Source organism: Pecten maximus, chromosome 16, assembly GCF_902652985.1.
Source record: "Pecten maximus chromosome 16, xPecMax1.1, whole genome shotgun sequence".
Lineage (NCBI taxonomy): Eukaryota > Metazoa > Mollusca > Bivalvia > Pectinida > Pectinidae > Pecten > Pecten maximus.
This window is the reverse complement of record NC_047030.1, coordinates 660,386-677,169: the sequence shown is the minus strand read 5'-3', so window position 1 is coordinate 677,169 and position 16,784 is coordinate 660,386. Positions and strand designations below refer to the sequence as shown.

General features: G+C 42.5%; 1 protein-coding gene across 1 annotated transcript in view; it reads left to right on the top strand.

Annotated features, from left to right (window-relative positions):
* Window positions 1-1,715: 1,715 nt before the first annotated feature.
* The window catches only part of LOC117344595 (probable cation-transporting ATPase 13A3), a 78,242-nt gene continuing 63,173 nt past the window's right edge, over window positions 1,716-16,784 (top strand). The window contains exons 1-2 of the mRNA XM_033907398.1: window positions 1,716-1,973; window positions 12,516-12,601. Coding sequence (XP_033763289.1) covers window positions 1,958-1,973; window positions 12,516-12,601 — 102 coding nt within the window. The 5' untranslated portion in view covers window positions 1,716-1,957. The remainder of the gene's footprint in view (window positions 1,974-12,515; window positions 12,602-16,784) is intronic.

Below are 16,784 nucleotides of genomic sequence, written 5' to 3'. Positions count from 1 at the left end.
GCTCTGTTACATCTGTATAGGTAATTGTCTGTACAGGTAATTGTCTGTACAGGTAATTGTCTGTACAGGTAATTGTCCGTACAGGTAATTGTCTGTATAGGTAATTGTCTGTACAGGTAATTGTCTGTACAGGTAATTGTCCGTACAGGTAATTGTCTGTATAGGTAATTGTCTGTACAGGTAATTGTCTGTATAGGTAATTGTCTGTATAGGTAATTGTCTGTATAGGTAATTGTTGGTAGAGGTAATTGTTGGTAGAGGTAATTGTCTGTATAGGTAATTGTCTGTACAGGTAATTGTCTGTACAGGTAATTGTCTGTATAGGTAATTGTCTGTACAGGTAATTGTCTGTATAGGTAATTGTCTGTATAGGTAATTGTCTGTATAGTTAATTGTCGGTATAGGTAATTGTTGGTAGAGATAATTGTCTGTATATAGGTAATTGCTGTTATTATGCAACTATCAAATTTGTTCAAAATTCAAATAAAGTCGCCCTGTTTGTACCGACCAATGACAGCAAATTAATTCAACAGAACCTGTGGTGGCCAATTGTTGTGATACGTACACCTCCGGGTATTTAATTTTTGTTGCGTATAGTACTGTGTAACTAGCCTTACGGAACTCAGGACCTCTGAACTCTTTACCGGACACTCCTACCAAATTTTGAGTGATCTTACAGACACCCACATTCAGCTTGGTCGATGTAGTTCCACTGTGTATGTACAAGGGCGCGGAAACCTCCTTACTATCAAAATAAGTAACAATGGCCTAATTTTCTTGTTAAATAAATTTATTTGTTGGAAAACTTTAAAAAAAAATCTTTCCATTGATGTGCAGTACATAGCTGAATTCAGTAGAAATTTATTTGAAATAACCTACAATGTAAACGTAGCTCTGTAACAGAAAGTGGTGATACTCAAGGTAAAATTGAAGGGTGATAGGGTGTAAACGGTGTGTGTTTAATTGCTCGCATTTCTAGTTAAATTTTAATATTTTTGCAAAGTTTAACTCGTTTATAGAAACAAAATTTATTTGTGTGACGCTTATATTATTTACTGGATAGTTAATTTACTGAAGCTTTAATTGCTCAATTTCTGTCCTTATAGATACATATAGCTATCATGATGTATTATGATGTAACTGTATATAAATATATATAGGTGACAGAATGAAAGTAATGTACCTGGTATATCAAAAAATAGTAATTGACAATTCAAGACAATGACAGTGAAACCGGTTGTGCAAAATGTAACGCCTTATATATCATGAACTCTTGAGTATGATGGTATAGGTGAAACCTAGGGGTCAGCGCGAGGTTAAATTGTGTATTTAGATTTCTTGCATTCTCACTTTGAATTTACATATCCTAATGAAACTGTACAAATATTGTATATATACAGGTAAAAAACCTCATGACTAAGTATATAATGCCTCGAGGTATAATTGCTGATGTCAAAGGTGTGTGTATATGTCAAGTTGTGATTGAATTAATTGACATTATGTCAATTAATTCAATCACAACTTGACATATACACACACCTGTACTGTCTGAACTACATGTAGTCTTTCTGTGTACATCAACACTCCTGTATAACTATATATATATACAGTAATTAAAGACATTGAGTGTTTGTATAGGTATATCTCTGCCATCACTTTTGGGGAAATTTTATACACCTGAATGATGTCGACGACCTGAAAATCACACAACTTGATCCATTTGTAGGCCATTGTATGTTTACTAGAATTTGTTACCCATGGTCTGTTTTCAAAGGTATAGAGTTTTTACTGCTACATGTTAGTTGCACTGACTGCATGTATAGAAATTTGCTGGTGTACGGTTGTACTCGGGATATAGATATGTAGTGTATGAATATGTGAATTGCTACTCGGATACCCGAGTGTTAAGTATTATACAAAGGTGTTTGTGGATGTGATCTAGAAGTTCATCACTAATATGAAGAAAGCAAAGAGTGAGTATATCCAATCATTGATAGCTTGTAAAGTTCTTAAGTTATTCTGTAGTTACAGACCGTGACTACCTATTGCTAGGTAAAAATCCCACTGACTATAGGCAGCTAGCTGTTCTAGATCTGTCAGCACATACTTTTTCAATCCATTGTCTAATATTGTTAGCTCAAGAGGACCCAAGGTCATGAGCTTATGCCTTACGGTGGCATCTGTCATCTGTCCGTCAACAATTGACTTCTTCATAACCGCTGATCGGAATTGAACAAAATCTGACAGGTAGCATCATTATGGGGCAGGGATTCAAAATTGAAGAAATGGTGGGGCTGACTCCCTGGGGGGCCTGAGGGGCGGAGCCAAAAGGGGATCAATTTGACTTAATTGATATAGACGGCCTCTTCTCTGAAACTAAGCAATGGATATCGTCCATATTTGACTGGTAGCATCCTTATGGGGCAGGGATTCAAAATTGTAGAAATGGTGGGACTGACCCCCCCCGAAGGGCCTGAGGGGCGGGCCAAATTGGGTCAATTTTGTTTAATTGCTATAAGCAATTAGTTGTCTGGAAGTAAGCGATGAATATCAATCATATTTGACTGGTAGCATCCCTTGGGGCTGGGGATTTAAAAACTATAAATGGTCGATCCCCAGGGGGCTGAGGGGTGGGTCTAAAAGGGTTCAATCTGGCTAAAGGTATATAAATGACTTCTCTGAATCTAAGTTATGTGCATCGCTCATATTTGATTGTGTAGCGATGTCCTTATGGGATAGGTATTCAAAATTGTACAAATGGTGGGGCTGACCCCCTTGGGGCCTAATGGGCAGACCCGAAATGGGTCAATAATGGCAATATTGATAATAATGACTTCTCTGGAACTAAGCAATGTTGATATTTTCAGTGGTAGCATCCCCAGGAGGCTGGGATTCAAATTTATACATATGGGGCTGACATCCGCCCACCCCAGCCCCCACCCCCTGGGGTCTCCGGGGTCTTTCCCCATCCCTGAAGACTTAGTTCCTTTGTTAGCTCACCTGGTCCGAAGGACCAAGGTGAGCTTATGCCATACTGTTGCGTCCGTCCGTCCGTCTGTCCCTCCGTCAACAATTGACTTCTTCTTCATAACCACTGATCAGAACTTGATGAAATTTTGTCAGAAGTATCCCTATGAGGTGTGGACTCAAAATTGTACAAATGGTGGGGCTGACCCCCCAGGGGTCTGAGGGGCGGGCCCAAAAGGGGTAAATTTGGCTATATTAATATAAACGACTACTTCTCTGAAACCAAGCAAAGGATATCACTCCTATTTTCCTGGTAGCATCACTATGGGGTGAGGATTCAAAATTGTACAAATGGTGGGGCTGACCCCCTGGGGGCCTGAGGGCGGGGCCAAAATGGGTCAATTGGGCTATATTGATATAAAGGACTTATTCTCTGAAACTGAGCAATGTATATTGCTCATATTTGCCTGGTAGCATCACTATGGGGTGGGGATTCAAAATTGTACAAATGGTGAGGCTGACCCCACGGGGACCTTAGGGGCGGGGCCAAGAGGGGTCAATTTGGCTAAATTGATATGAACAATTTCTCCTCTGAAACCAAGCAATAGATATTGCTCATATTTGACTGTGAGTACCCTTTGGGGCCGGGATTCAAAATTGTACAAATGGTGGGGCTGACCTACCTGGGGCCTGAGGGGCGGGCCAAAAGTGGTCAATTTGGCTAAATTGATATAAACGACTTCTTCTCTGGAACCAAGCAATGGATATCTCTCATATTTGACTGGTAGCATCACCTTGGGGTAGGAATTTGAAGTTGTACAAATGACTGGGCTGACCCCCCTAGGGGCTGAGGGGTGGGGCCAAAAAGGGTCAGTTTGGCAGAATTGATATAAACGATTTCTGCTCTGAAACTTAGTAATGGTTTGACTGGTAGCATCCTTTTGGGGTAGGGATTCAAAATTGTACAAATGGTGGGGCTGACCCCCCAGGGGCCTGAGGGGCGGGGCCAAAAGTGGTCAATTTGTTTAAACAACTTTTCTCTGGAACTTAGCAATGGATATCACTCACATTTGTATGGTAGCATGTTTATGGGGTGGGGATTCAAAATTATACAGATGTTGGGGTTTACCCGGGCCGCCAGGGGGGTGAGGGGTGGGGCCAAAAGGGGTCAATTTGGCTAAATTGATATAAACAACTTATTCACTGAAACTTAGTAATGGTTTGACTGGTAGCATCCTTTTGGGGTAGGGATTCAAAATTGTACAAATGGTGGGGCTGACCCCCCAGGGGCCTGAGGGGCGGGGCCAAAAGTGGTCAATTTGTTTAAACAACTTGGGGGGGGGGGGGGGGGGGGGGGGCAGAGGGCAGGGTCAAAAGGGGTCAATTGGTTTAAACAGCTTCTTTTCTGAAACTAAGCAATGGATATCACTCACATTTGTGTGGTAGCATCCCTATGGGGTTACGCCAAAAGTCAATTTCATTTCATGGATTAATGCACTTTTTGGCATTTTTAGGTCACCTGAGACAAAGTCTCAAGTGACCTATTCTAATCCCCTTTTGTCCGTCATCGTGCGTCGTCCGTCGTGCGTCCGTAAACAATTTACATTTTCGACTTCTTCTCCAAAACCCCTAAACCAAATTCAATGAAATTTGGCAGGAAGCTTCTATGGCTAAAGGTCAACCAAAATTGTGAATTATATGGTCCCCAACCCCAAGGGGACTGAGGGGCGGAATCAAACACTCTTCATATATGGAAGGGTCTTAAGGTGCTTTACCAAAATTGTGAATTTCCTGACCCTGGGGTCTCAGGCTTGCCCCTGTGGAGGGGGTAAACTTTACTATAGTTTATATAGGGAAATGACATTTTTGACTATTATTTGTTTGATTTCTATTGGAATTCATTCATATTTGGTTAACATTATCAGCTTGTGAAGGCAGTTTGATGGTATGCACATGTTGGCCCTGACTGACCCCCAGGGGCTGATGGGCAGGGCTAAAAAGGGTCAAATAGACTGAAATTTCAAAGATCTTCTTCTCAAGACCCAATTAAGACAGAATCAAATACTCTTCATAGGTGGAAGGGTCTTATAGTGCTTTACTAATGTAATGAACTTCATGACCCTGGGGTCACAAGTTTGCCCCTGGGGAGGGGGTAGATTTTACTATAGTTTATATAGGGAAATCACATTTTTTACTATTATTTGTTTGATTTCTATCGGAATTCATTCTAACTTTGTTAACATTATCAGCATTGGATGACAGCTTAATGGTATACACCCCATGGGCCTCTTGTTAGGATTAAAATAAAACCAATGTACATGTACCCATATAAAATGCTTATGAAATATATTGACATAGCAATACCAGCGACAAATATACTTAAGCATCATTCTTGTTTCATATCTCATGAAACCAGGTGAGCGATACTGGCCCTCTGGGCCTCTTGTGTTAATTTCCTATTACGGCTCCCCCTCCTTCTGTTTGATTGACTGCTGATGAGATACGATAATTGTTTTCCTTTGGTGTGTATTGGTTTGGCTGATTAACTCGGTCAGTAGCCCAACAATAGATATTAATTACTGCCAGTCTGTGTTTACATGATATATCTAGCCTTTTCATGACAGGAATCGGGGTGGATTGAGTAATAGAGGTATAGTCGGCCATCCTGGGGATGGTTCTAATCAGCAAGTGTTTGGGAAGTGTTGGAATTAGGATAGATCGGGGAGTGGAGGTATTAGTCAGCCATCGTTGTGACAGTTCTAGTCTTAATCAGCGAGTGTTTTGGTAGAGTGAGAATTAGGGTAGATTGGGGAGTGGAGGTATTAGTCAGCCATCCTAGCGACAGTTCTAGTCTTAATCAGCGAGTGTTTGGGTAGAGTGAGAATTAGGGTAGATTGGGGAGTGGAGGTATTAGTCAGCCATCCTAGTGACAGTTCTAGTCTTAATCAGCGAGTGTTTGGGTAGAGTGAGAATTAGGGTAGATTGGGGAGTGGAGGTATTAGTCAGCCATCGTTGTGACAGTTCTAGTCTTAATCAGCGAGTGTTTGGGTAGAGTTAGAATTAGGGTAGATTGGGGAGTGGAGGTATTAGTTAACCATCCTAGTGACAGTTCTAGTCTTAATCAGCGAGTGTTTGGGTAGAGTGAGAATTAGGGTAGATTGGGGAGTGGAGGTATTAGTCAGCCATCGTAGAGACAGTTCTAGTCTTAATCAGTGAGTGTTTGGGTAGAGTTAGAATTAGGGTAGATTGGGGAGTGGAGGTATTAGTCAGCCATCCTAGCGACAGTTCTAGTCTTAATCAGCGAGTGTTTGGGTAGAGTTAGAATTAGGGTAGATTGGGGAGTGGAGGTATTAGTCAGCCATCGTTGTGACAGTTCTAGTCTTAATCAGTGAGTGTTTGGGTAGATTGGGGAGTGGAGGTATTAGTCAGCCATCCTAGCGACAGTTCTAGTCTTAATCAGTGAGTGTTTGGGTAGAGTGAGAATTAGGGTAGATTGGGGAGTGGAGGTATTAGTCAGCCATCCTAGCGACAGTTCTAGTCTTAATCAGCGAGTGTTTGGGTAGAGTTAGAATTAGGGTAGATCGGGGAGTGGAGGTATAAGTCAGCCATCGTTGTGACAGTTCTAGTCTTAATCAGCGAGTGTTTGGGTAGAGTTAGAATTAGGGTAGATTGGGGAGTGGAGGTATTAGTCAGCCATCCTAGCGACAGTTCTAGTCTTAATCAGCGAGTGTTTGGGTAGAGTGAGAATTAGGGTAGATTGGGGAGTGGAGGTATTAGTCAGCCATCGTTGTGACAGTTCTAGTCTTAATCAGTGAGTGTTTGGGTAGAGTGAGAATTAGGGTAGATTGGGGAGTGGAGGTATTAGTCAGCCATCGTTGTGACAGTTCTAGTCTTAATTAGTGAGTGTTTGGGTAGAGTGAGAATTAGGGTAGATTGGGGAGTGGAGGTATTAGTCAGCCATCCTAGCGACAGTTCTAGTCTTAATCAGCGAGTGTTTGGGTAGAGTGAGAATTAGGGTAGATTGGAGAGTGGAGGTATTAGTCAGCCATCGTTGTGACAGTTCTAGTCTTAATCAGTGAGTGTTTGGGTAGAGTGAGAATTAGGGTAGATTGGGGAGTGGAGGTATTAGTTAACCATCCTAGTGACAGTTCTAGTCTTAATCAGTGAGTGTTTGGGTAGAGTGAGAATTAGGGTAGATTGGGGAGTGGAGGTATTAGTCAGCCATCGTTGTGACAGTTCTAGTCTTAATCAGCGAGTGTTTGGGTAGAGTTAGAATTAGGGTAGATTGGGGAGTGGAGGTATTAGTTAACCATCCTAGTGACAGTTCTAGTCTTAATCAGCGAGTGTTTGGGTAGAGTGAGAATTAGGGTAGATTGGGGAGTGGAGGTATTAGTCAGCCATCGTAGAGACAGTTCTAGTCTTAATCAGCGAGTGTTTGGGTAGAGTTAGAATTAGGGTAGATTGGGGAGTGGAGGTATTAGTTAACCATCCTAGTGACAGTTCTAGTCTTAATCAGCGAGTGTTTGGGTAGAGTGAGAATTAGGGTAGATTGGGGAGTGGAGGTATTAGTCAGCCATCGTAGAGACAGTTCTAGTCTTAATCAGTGAGTGTTTGGGTAGAGTTAGAATTAGGGTAGATTGGGGAGTGGAGGTATTATAGTCAGCCATCCTAGCGACAGTTCTAGTCTTAATCAGCGAGTGTTTGGGTAGAGTGAGAATTAGGGTAGATTGGGGAGTGGAGGTATTAGTCAGCCATCCTAGTGACAGTTCTAGTCTTAATCAGTGAGTGTTTGGGTAGATTGGGGAGTGGAGGTATTAGTCAGCCATCCTAGCGACAGTTCTAGTCTTAATCAGTGAGTGTTTGGGTAGAGTGAGAATTAGGGTAGATTGGGGAGTGGAGGTATTAGTCAGCCATCCTAGTGACAGTTCTAGTCTTAATCAGCGAGTGTTTGGGTAGAGTTAGAATTAGGGTAGATCGGGGAGTGGAGGTATTAGTCAGCCATCCTAGTGACAGTTCTAGTCTTAATCAGCTATTGTTCGGGCTGAGTCGGAATTAGGGTAGATTTGGGAGTGGAGGTATTAGTCAGCCATCGTTGTGACAGTTCTAGTCTTAATCAGCGAGTGTTTGGGTAGAGTTAGAATTAGGGTAGATTGGGGAGTGGAGGTATTAGTCAGCCATCCTAGCGACAGTTCTAGTCTTAATCAGCGAGTGTTTGGGTAGAGTGAGAATTAGGGTAGATTGGAGAGTGGAGGTATTAGTCAGCCATCGTTGTGACAGTTCTAGTCTTAATCAGTGAGTGTTTGGGTAGAGTGAGAATTAGGGTAGATTGGGGAGTGGAGGTATTAGTCAGCCATCGTTGTGACAGTTCTAGTCTTAATTAGTGAGTGTTTGGGTAGAGTGAGAATTAGGGTAGATTGGGGAGTGGAGGTATTAGTCAGCCATCCTAGCGACAGTTCTAGTCTTAATCAGCGAGTGTTTGGGTAGAGTGAGAATTAGGGTAGATTGGAGAGTGGAGGTATTAGTCAGCCATCGTTGTGACAGTTCTAGTCTTAATCAGCGAGTGTTTGGGTAGAGTGAGAATTAGGGTAGATTGGGGAGTGGAGGTATTAGTCAGCCATCCTAGCGACAGTTCTAGTCTTAATCAGCGAGTGTTTGGGTAGAGTGAGAATTAGGGTAGATTGGGGAGTGGAGGTATTAGTCAGCCATCGTTGTGACAGTTCTAGTCTTAATCAGCGAGTGTTTGGGTAGAGTGGGAATTAGGGTAGATTGGGGAGTGGAGGTATTAGTCAGCCATCCTAGAGACAGTTCTAGTCTTAATCAGTGAGTGTTTGGGTAGAGTTAGAATTAGGGTAGATTGGGGAGTGGAGGTATTAGTCAGCCATCGTAGAGACAGTTCTAGTCTTAATCAGTGAGTGTTTGGGTAGAGTTAGAATTAGGGTAGATTGGGGAGTGGAGGTATTAGTCAGCCATCCTAGTGACAGTTCTAGTCTTAATCAGCAAGTGTTTGGGTAGAGTGGGAATTAGGGTAGATTGGGGAGTGGAGGTATTAGTCAGCCATCCTAGTGACAGTTCTAGTCTTAATCAGTGAGTGTTTGGGTAGAGTTAGAATTAGGGTAGATTGGGGAGTGGAGGTATTAGTCAGCCATCCTAGTGACAGTTCTAGTCTTAATCAGCAAGTGTTTGGGTAGAGTGGGAATTAGGGTAGATTGGGGAGTGGAGGTATAGTCGGCCATCCTGGGGATGGTTCTGATCGGCGAGTGTTTGGGTAGAGTGGGAATTAGGGTAGATTGGGGAGTGGAGGTATTAGTCAGCCATCCTGGTAACAAGAAGGTGATTAATATTAGGCCTTAAAAATGATATAAATTCTGTAATAAATTAAACTCTCATTTATTCAGCAAACAAACAGAAGAATATAATGGCATTGTCACCTCATTGACCCAAATAGACATTGATTTTGCAAAAAAAGAAATTTAAAATGTGAAATAGTCAAAGCACTTTTCTACCATATATTAGATTCAAGCACAGCTTGTACACAAAACATTTCATGTAGGTCAAATATATAAATTTTACGATAAAGCACATTCTGAATTGTTGAGTCACATGTTCATATATTCTGTACATGTACTTTTCTATAGAGAAGCTCTTGACAGACTATGTATGTATATTAATGTAGACAAGTTATATTGTCTATTCATTTCATTGTGTTGTTAAACTGGATGCTGGTTACACCTTACTCTGTGAAAAAAAGATTTAAATTGAGGCTGTTATTCAGTATTTATATATACACCTGTAAAAATGTACATGCTATGTGCATGTATTTTGTAAAATAGGACAAGCATTGTTGAGTTTTGCTAACATTTGCAATACTATACTACACACTTTTTGATAATGAAAATTGACCTTGACATACTTTGAATATAATCTTCAGACAATTTCTTTTCAATAACCAAAACGCCTACGGAGATATAACGGAAACATAGTTTGAATGAATTATAGGTAAGGCTCTCATAGTGGAATGAAGAATAAAATATTACTTATATCGTCCAGATCAACTTTGAAGTTGCATTAGTAGCAGGTGAGCAATACAGGTCCCATTTGGCCACTTGTTTACCTTATAGATTTTTTTCATCATCACTGTCTAATATTACACCAGTTTAATTCCTAAGGTCAAGGTCAATGTTGCAGTCACTAGACAAACCTGAGAACATAAAGGATTTGTACAGGTCAAACTTTCCAGAAGCTATCGTGATACACTGTGGTTAGGTTGATGTGGGACTATGTATTAGATACTTTCAGTGGTCATTGCTCAAGGTAATAAAAAGTCAAAGGTCACACTTGACCACTTTTAAAATAAAAGGTTTGTGTACAAAATATCTCATGAATTCCTCAACCAATTCATACCAAATTTGATGTCCCCTGTGTTGTGTTATTTGTGTGTATATAACCAGTCATTTGATATCGGTATAAAATACTCCGGTTATATGCTCAGGTTTGGAGACACATTGTAAGGCCCATTCTGATGTAGGTCAGGTGGGATAGGATTTCTTATTATATGGAAACATGTACTGTACTCACCAGGTTTAACCTTGACTGACTACCTGTCTCTAGAATATTAAAACTATAAATAAAATTTATGATTTTGGCCTCTAGGATATCCGATTCCTAAGTTTCAAACTAGGTGAGATAATCTAGTATATTAGGTATTATTGCACTATAAACTATTCATTAAACATATAATAGCAAAATTAAATCTACTACACAAATGACCAATTATTACATAATGTATTTGATTTTCCTTAACTATACGCATTAGGTATATTTTGAACTATTGCACGGCTAAAATGACTATTGCACGGTCACCTGCACACAATAGATATTGCACTCGGATTTCAGCCTCGTGCAATAGAACATCGGTCGATTACCAGTACCTCATGTCAAATATTCTGGACTATTACACAGACACCCATGATATATTTGTATATTATACAGTAACTATGTAGAGAACAAATTTAAAAAATTTAAATTTGTAATATGAACGAGTAATGAAAATATCCTGCATGTGCTGGAGCTCAAACTAGCCGACAATTCCTACCACAAGGCTAAAGGGATATTCCTGCTCAAGGTTGAGCTAGAAAGGTGACCTTCATACAGGAAGCTGAGAAAACAGACCGGCCTGTGCTGTCATGTTTGTGTCCTTGGGAAAGACACTTTACCTGAATTTCTCTGGATGGCATACAATAGGCATCCCTGGTGTTATTAAGTGAAATAGTCACCTAATACTACAGGGAGACCCCCACCTCAAATGACCCTTGCAGTTCATGGGGCAATAAACCCAGAAAACGTTATTACCATGCAAACTAGATATCCCTGAAATGGGCATAGGTTTCTACTGGATATTGATGTGAGGGCATATGTTTCTACTGGATATTGATGTGAGGGCATATGTTTCTACTGGATATTGATGGGAGGGCATATGTTTCTACTGGATATTGATGTGAGGGCATAGGTTTCTACTGGATATTGATGTGAGGGCATAGGTTTCTACTGGATATTGATGTGAGGGCATAGGTTTCTACTGGATATTGATGGGAGGGCATAGGTTTCTACTGGATATTGATGGGAGGGCATAGGTTTCTACTGGATATTGATGTAAGGGCATAGGTTTCTACTGGATATTGATGTGAGGGCATAGGTTTCTACTGGATATTGATGTGAGGGCATATGTTTCTACTGGATATTGATGTGAGGGCATAGGTTTCTACTGGATATTGATGTGAGGGCATAGGTTTCTAGTGGATATTGATGTGAGGGCATAGGTTTCTACTGGATATTGATGGGAGGGCATAGGTTTCTACTGGATGTTGATGTGAGGGCATAGGTTTCTACTGGATGTTGATGTGAGGGCATATGTTTCTACTGGATATTGATGTGAGGGCATAGGTTTCTACTGGATGCTGATGTGAGGGCATAGGTTTCTATTGGATATTGATGTGAGGGCATAGGTTTCTACTGGATATTGATGTGAGGGCATAGGTTTCTACTGGATGCTGATGTGAGGGCATAGGTTTCTACTGGATATTGATGTGAGAGCATAGGTTTCTACTGGATATTGATGTGAGGGCATAGGTTTCTACTGGATATTGGTGTGAGGGCATAGGTTTCTACTGGATATTGATGTGAGGGCATAGGTTTCTACTGGATCTTGATGTGAGGGCATAGGTTTCTACTGGATATTGATGGGAGGGCATAGGTTTCTACTGGATATTGATGTGAGGGCATATGTTTCTCCTGAATATTGATGTGAGGGCATAGGTTTCTACTGGATATTGATGTGAGGGCATAGGTTTCTACTGGATGTTGATGTGAGGGCATAGGTTTCTACTGGATATTGATGTGAGGGCATAGGTTTCTACTGGATATTGATGGGAGGGCATAGATTCTCCTGGATATTGATGGGTTAAGATACTTACAATTAGATAAGGTATTATGTATGTATATATATTGTATGATCCATATTTATAGTAATGACCTTTGACCTTTGTTAACAGATGTGAAGATAAAGACTGGCAGGGCTGGCCCCCCTGCCATGAAACCTGGCTACCAATATATCAACCCCGGCCAGGAGGATCAGATGGTAAGTTATACCTGGCTACCAATATATCAATCCCGGCCAGGAGGATCAGATGGTAAGTTATACCTGGCTACCAATATATCAATCCCGGCCAGGAGGATCAGATGGTAAGTTATACCTGGCTACCAATATATCAACCCTGGCCAGGAGGATCAGATGGTAAGTTATACCTGGATACCAATATATCAACCCCGGCCAGGAGGATCAGATGGTAAGTTATACCTGGCTACCAATATATCAATCCCGGCCAGGAGGATCAGATGGTAAGTTATACCTGGCTACCAATATATCAACCCCGGCCAGGAGGATCAGATGGTAAGTTATACCTGGCTACCAATATATCAATCCCGGCCAGGAGGATCAGATGGTAAGTTATACCTGGCTACCAATATATCAACCCCTGGCCAGGAGGATCAGATGGTAAGTTATACCTGGCTACCAATATATCAATCCCGGCCAGGAGGATCAGATGGTAAGTTATACCTGGCTACCAATATATCAACCCCGGCCAGGAGGATCAGATGGTAAGTTATACCTGGCTACCAATATATCAATCCCGGCCAGGAGGATCAGATGGTAAGTTATACCTGGCTACCAATATATCAATCCCCGGCCAGGAGGATCAGATGGTAAGTTATACCTGGCTACCAATATATCAATCCCGGCCAGGAGGATCAGATGGTAAGTTATACCTGGCTACCAATATATCAATCCCGGCCAGGAGGATCAGATGGTAAGTTATACCTGGCTACCAATATATCAATCCCGGCCAGGAGGATCAGATGGTAAGTTATACCTGGCTACCAATATATCAACCCCGGCCAGGAGGATCAGATGGTAAGTTATACCTGGCTACCAATATATCAACCCCGGCCAGGAGGATCAGATGGTAAGTTATACCTGGCTACCAATATATCAACCCCGGCCAGGAGGATCAGATGGTAAGTTATACCTGGCTACCAATATATCAACCCCGGCCAGGAGGATCAGATGGTAAGTTATACCTGGTCTACCAATATATCAATCCCGGCCAGGAGGATCAGATGGTAAGTTATACCTGGCTACCAATATATCAATCCCGGCCAGGAGGATCAGATGGTAAGTTATACCTGGCTACCAATATATCAACCCCGGCCAGGAGGATCAGATGGTAAGTTATACCTGGTCTACCAATATATCAATCCCGGCCAGGAGGATCAGATGGTAAGTTATACCTGGCTACCAATATATCAACCCCGGCCAGGAGGATCAGATGGTAAGTTAAACCTGGCTACCAATATATCAATCCTGGCCAGGAGGATCAGATGGTAAGTTATACCTGGCTACCAATATATCAACCCCGGCCAGGAGGATCAGATGGTAAGTTATAACTGGCTACCAATATATCAACCCCGGCCAGGAGGATCAGATGGTAAGTTATACCTGGCTACCAATATATCAACCCCGGCCAGGAGGATCAGATGGTAAGTTATAACTGGCTACCAATATATCAACCCCGGCCAGGAGGATCAGATGGTAAGTTATACCTGGCTACCAATATATCAACCCCGGCCAGGAGGATCAGATGGTAAGTTATACCTGGCTACCAATATATCAACCCCGGCCAGGAGGATCAGATGGTAAGTTATAACTGGCTACCAATATATCAACCCCGGCCAGGAGGATCAGATGGTAAGTTATACCTGGCTACCAATATATCAATCCCGGCCAGGAGGATCAGATGGTAAGTTATACCTGGCTACCAATATATCAACCCCGGCCAGGAGGATCAGATGGTAAGTTATAACTGGCTACCAATATATCAACCCCGGCCAGGAGGATCAGATGGTAAGTTATACCTGGCTACCAATATATCAACCCCGGCCAGGAGGATCAGATGGTAAGTTATACCTGACTACCAATATATCAACCCCGGCCAGGAGGATCAGATGGTAATTTATACCTGGTCTACCAATATATCAACCCCGGCCAGGAGGATCAGATGGTAAGTTATACCTGGCTACCAATATATCAATCCCGGCCAGGAGGATCAGATGGTAAGTTATACCTGGCTACCAATATATCAACCCCGGCCAGGAGGATCAGATGGTAAGTTATACCTGGCTACCAATATATCAACCCCGGCCAGGAGGATCAGATGGTAAGTTATACCTGGTCTACCAATATATCAACCCCGGCCAGGAGGATCAGATGGTAAGTTATACCTGGCTACCAATATATCAACCCCGGCCAGGAGGATCAGATGGTAAGTTATACCTGGCTACCAATATATCAACCCCGGCCAGGAGGATCAGATGGTAATTTATACCTGGTCTACCAATATATCAACCCCGGCCAGGAGGATCAGATGGTAAGTTATACCTGGCTACCAATATATCAACCCCGGCCAGGAGGATCAGATGATAAGTCATACCTGGCTACCAATATATCAACCCCGGCCAGGAGGATCAGATGGTAAGTTATACCTGACTACCAATATATCAACCCCAGCCAGGAGGATCAGATGGTAAGTTATACCTGGCTACCAATATATCAACCCCGGCCAGGAGGATCAGATGGTAAGTTATACCTGGCTACCAATATATCAACCCCGGCCAGGAGGATCAGATGGTAAGTTATACCTGGCTACCAATATATCAACCCCGGCCAGGAGGATCAGATGGTAAGTTATACCTGGCTACCAATATATCAACCCCGGCCAGGAGGATCAGATGGTAAGTTATACCTGGCTACCAATATATCAACCCCGGCCAGGAGGATCAGATGGTAAGTTATACCTGGTCTACCAATATATCAACCCCGGCCAGGAGGATCAGATGGTAAGTTATACCTGGCTACCAATATATCAACCCCGGCCAGGAGGATCAGATGGTAAGTTATACCTGGTCTACCAATATATCAACCCCGGCCAGGAGGATCAGATGGTAAGTTATACCTGGCTACCAATATATCAACCCCGGCCAGGAGGATCAGATGGTAAGTTATACCTGGTCTACCAATATATCAACCCCGGCCAGGAGGATCAGATGGTAAGTTATACCTGGCTACCAATATATCAACCCCGGCCAGGAGGATCAGATGGTAAGTTATACCTGGCTACCAATATATCAACCCCGGCCAGGAGGATCAGATGGTAAGTTATACCTGGCTACCAATATATCAACCCCGGCCAGGAGGATCAGATGGTAAGTTATACCTGGCTACCAATATATCAACCCCGGCCAGGAGGATCAGATGGTAAGTTATACCTGGCTACCAATATATCAATCCCGGCCAGGAGGATCAGATGGTAAGTACCAATATATCAATCCCGGCCGTGAGGATCAGATGGTAAGTTATACCTGGCTACCAATATATCAACCCCGGCCAGGAGGATCAGATGGTAAGTTAAACCTGGCTACCAATATATCAACCCCGGCCAGGAGGATCAGATGGTAAGTTAAACCTGGCTACCAATATATCAACCCCGGCCAGGAGGATCAGATGGTAAGTTATACCTGGCTACCAATATATCAACCCCAGCCAGGAGGATCAGATGGTAAGTTATACCTGGCTACCAATATATCAATCCCGGCCAGGAGGATCAGATGGTAAGTTATACCTGGCTACCAATATATCAACCCCGGCCAGGAGGATCAGATGGTAAGTTATACCTGGCTACCAATACCATCCCCGGCCAGGAGGATCAGATGGTAAGTTATACCTGGCTACCAATATATCAACCCCGGCCAGGAGGATCAGATGGTAAGTTATACCTGGCTACCAATATATCAACCCCGGCCAGGAGGATCAGATGGTAAGTTATACCTGGCTACCAATATATCAACCCCGGCCAGGAGGATCAGATGGTAAGTTATACCTGGCTACCAATATATCAACCCCGGCCAGGAGGATCAGATGGTAAGTTATACCTGGCTACCAATATATCAACCCGGCCAGGAGGATCAGATGGTAAGTTATACCTGGCTACCAATATATCAACCCCGGCCAGGAGGATCAGATGGTAAGTTATACCTGGCTACCAATATATCAACCCCGGCCAGGAGGATCAGATGGTAAGTTATACCTGGCTACCAATATATCAATCCCCGGCCAGGAGGATCAGATGGTAAGTTATACCTGGTCTACCAATATATCAACCCCGGCCAGGAGGATCGGATGGTAAGTTATACCTGGCTACCAATAT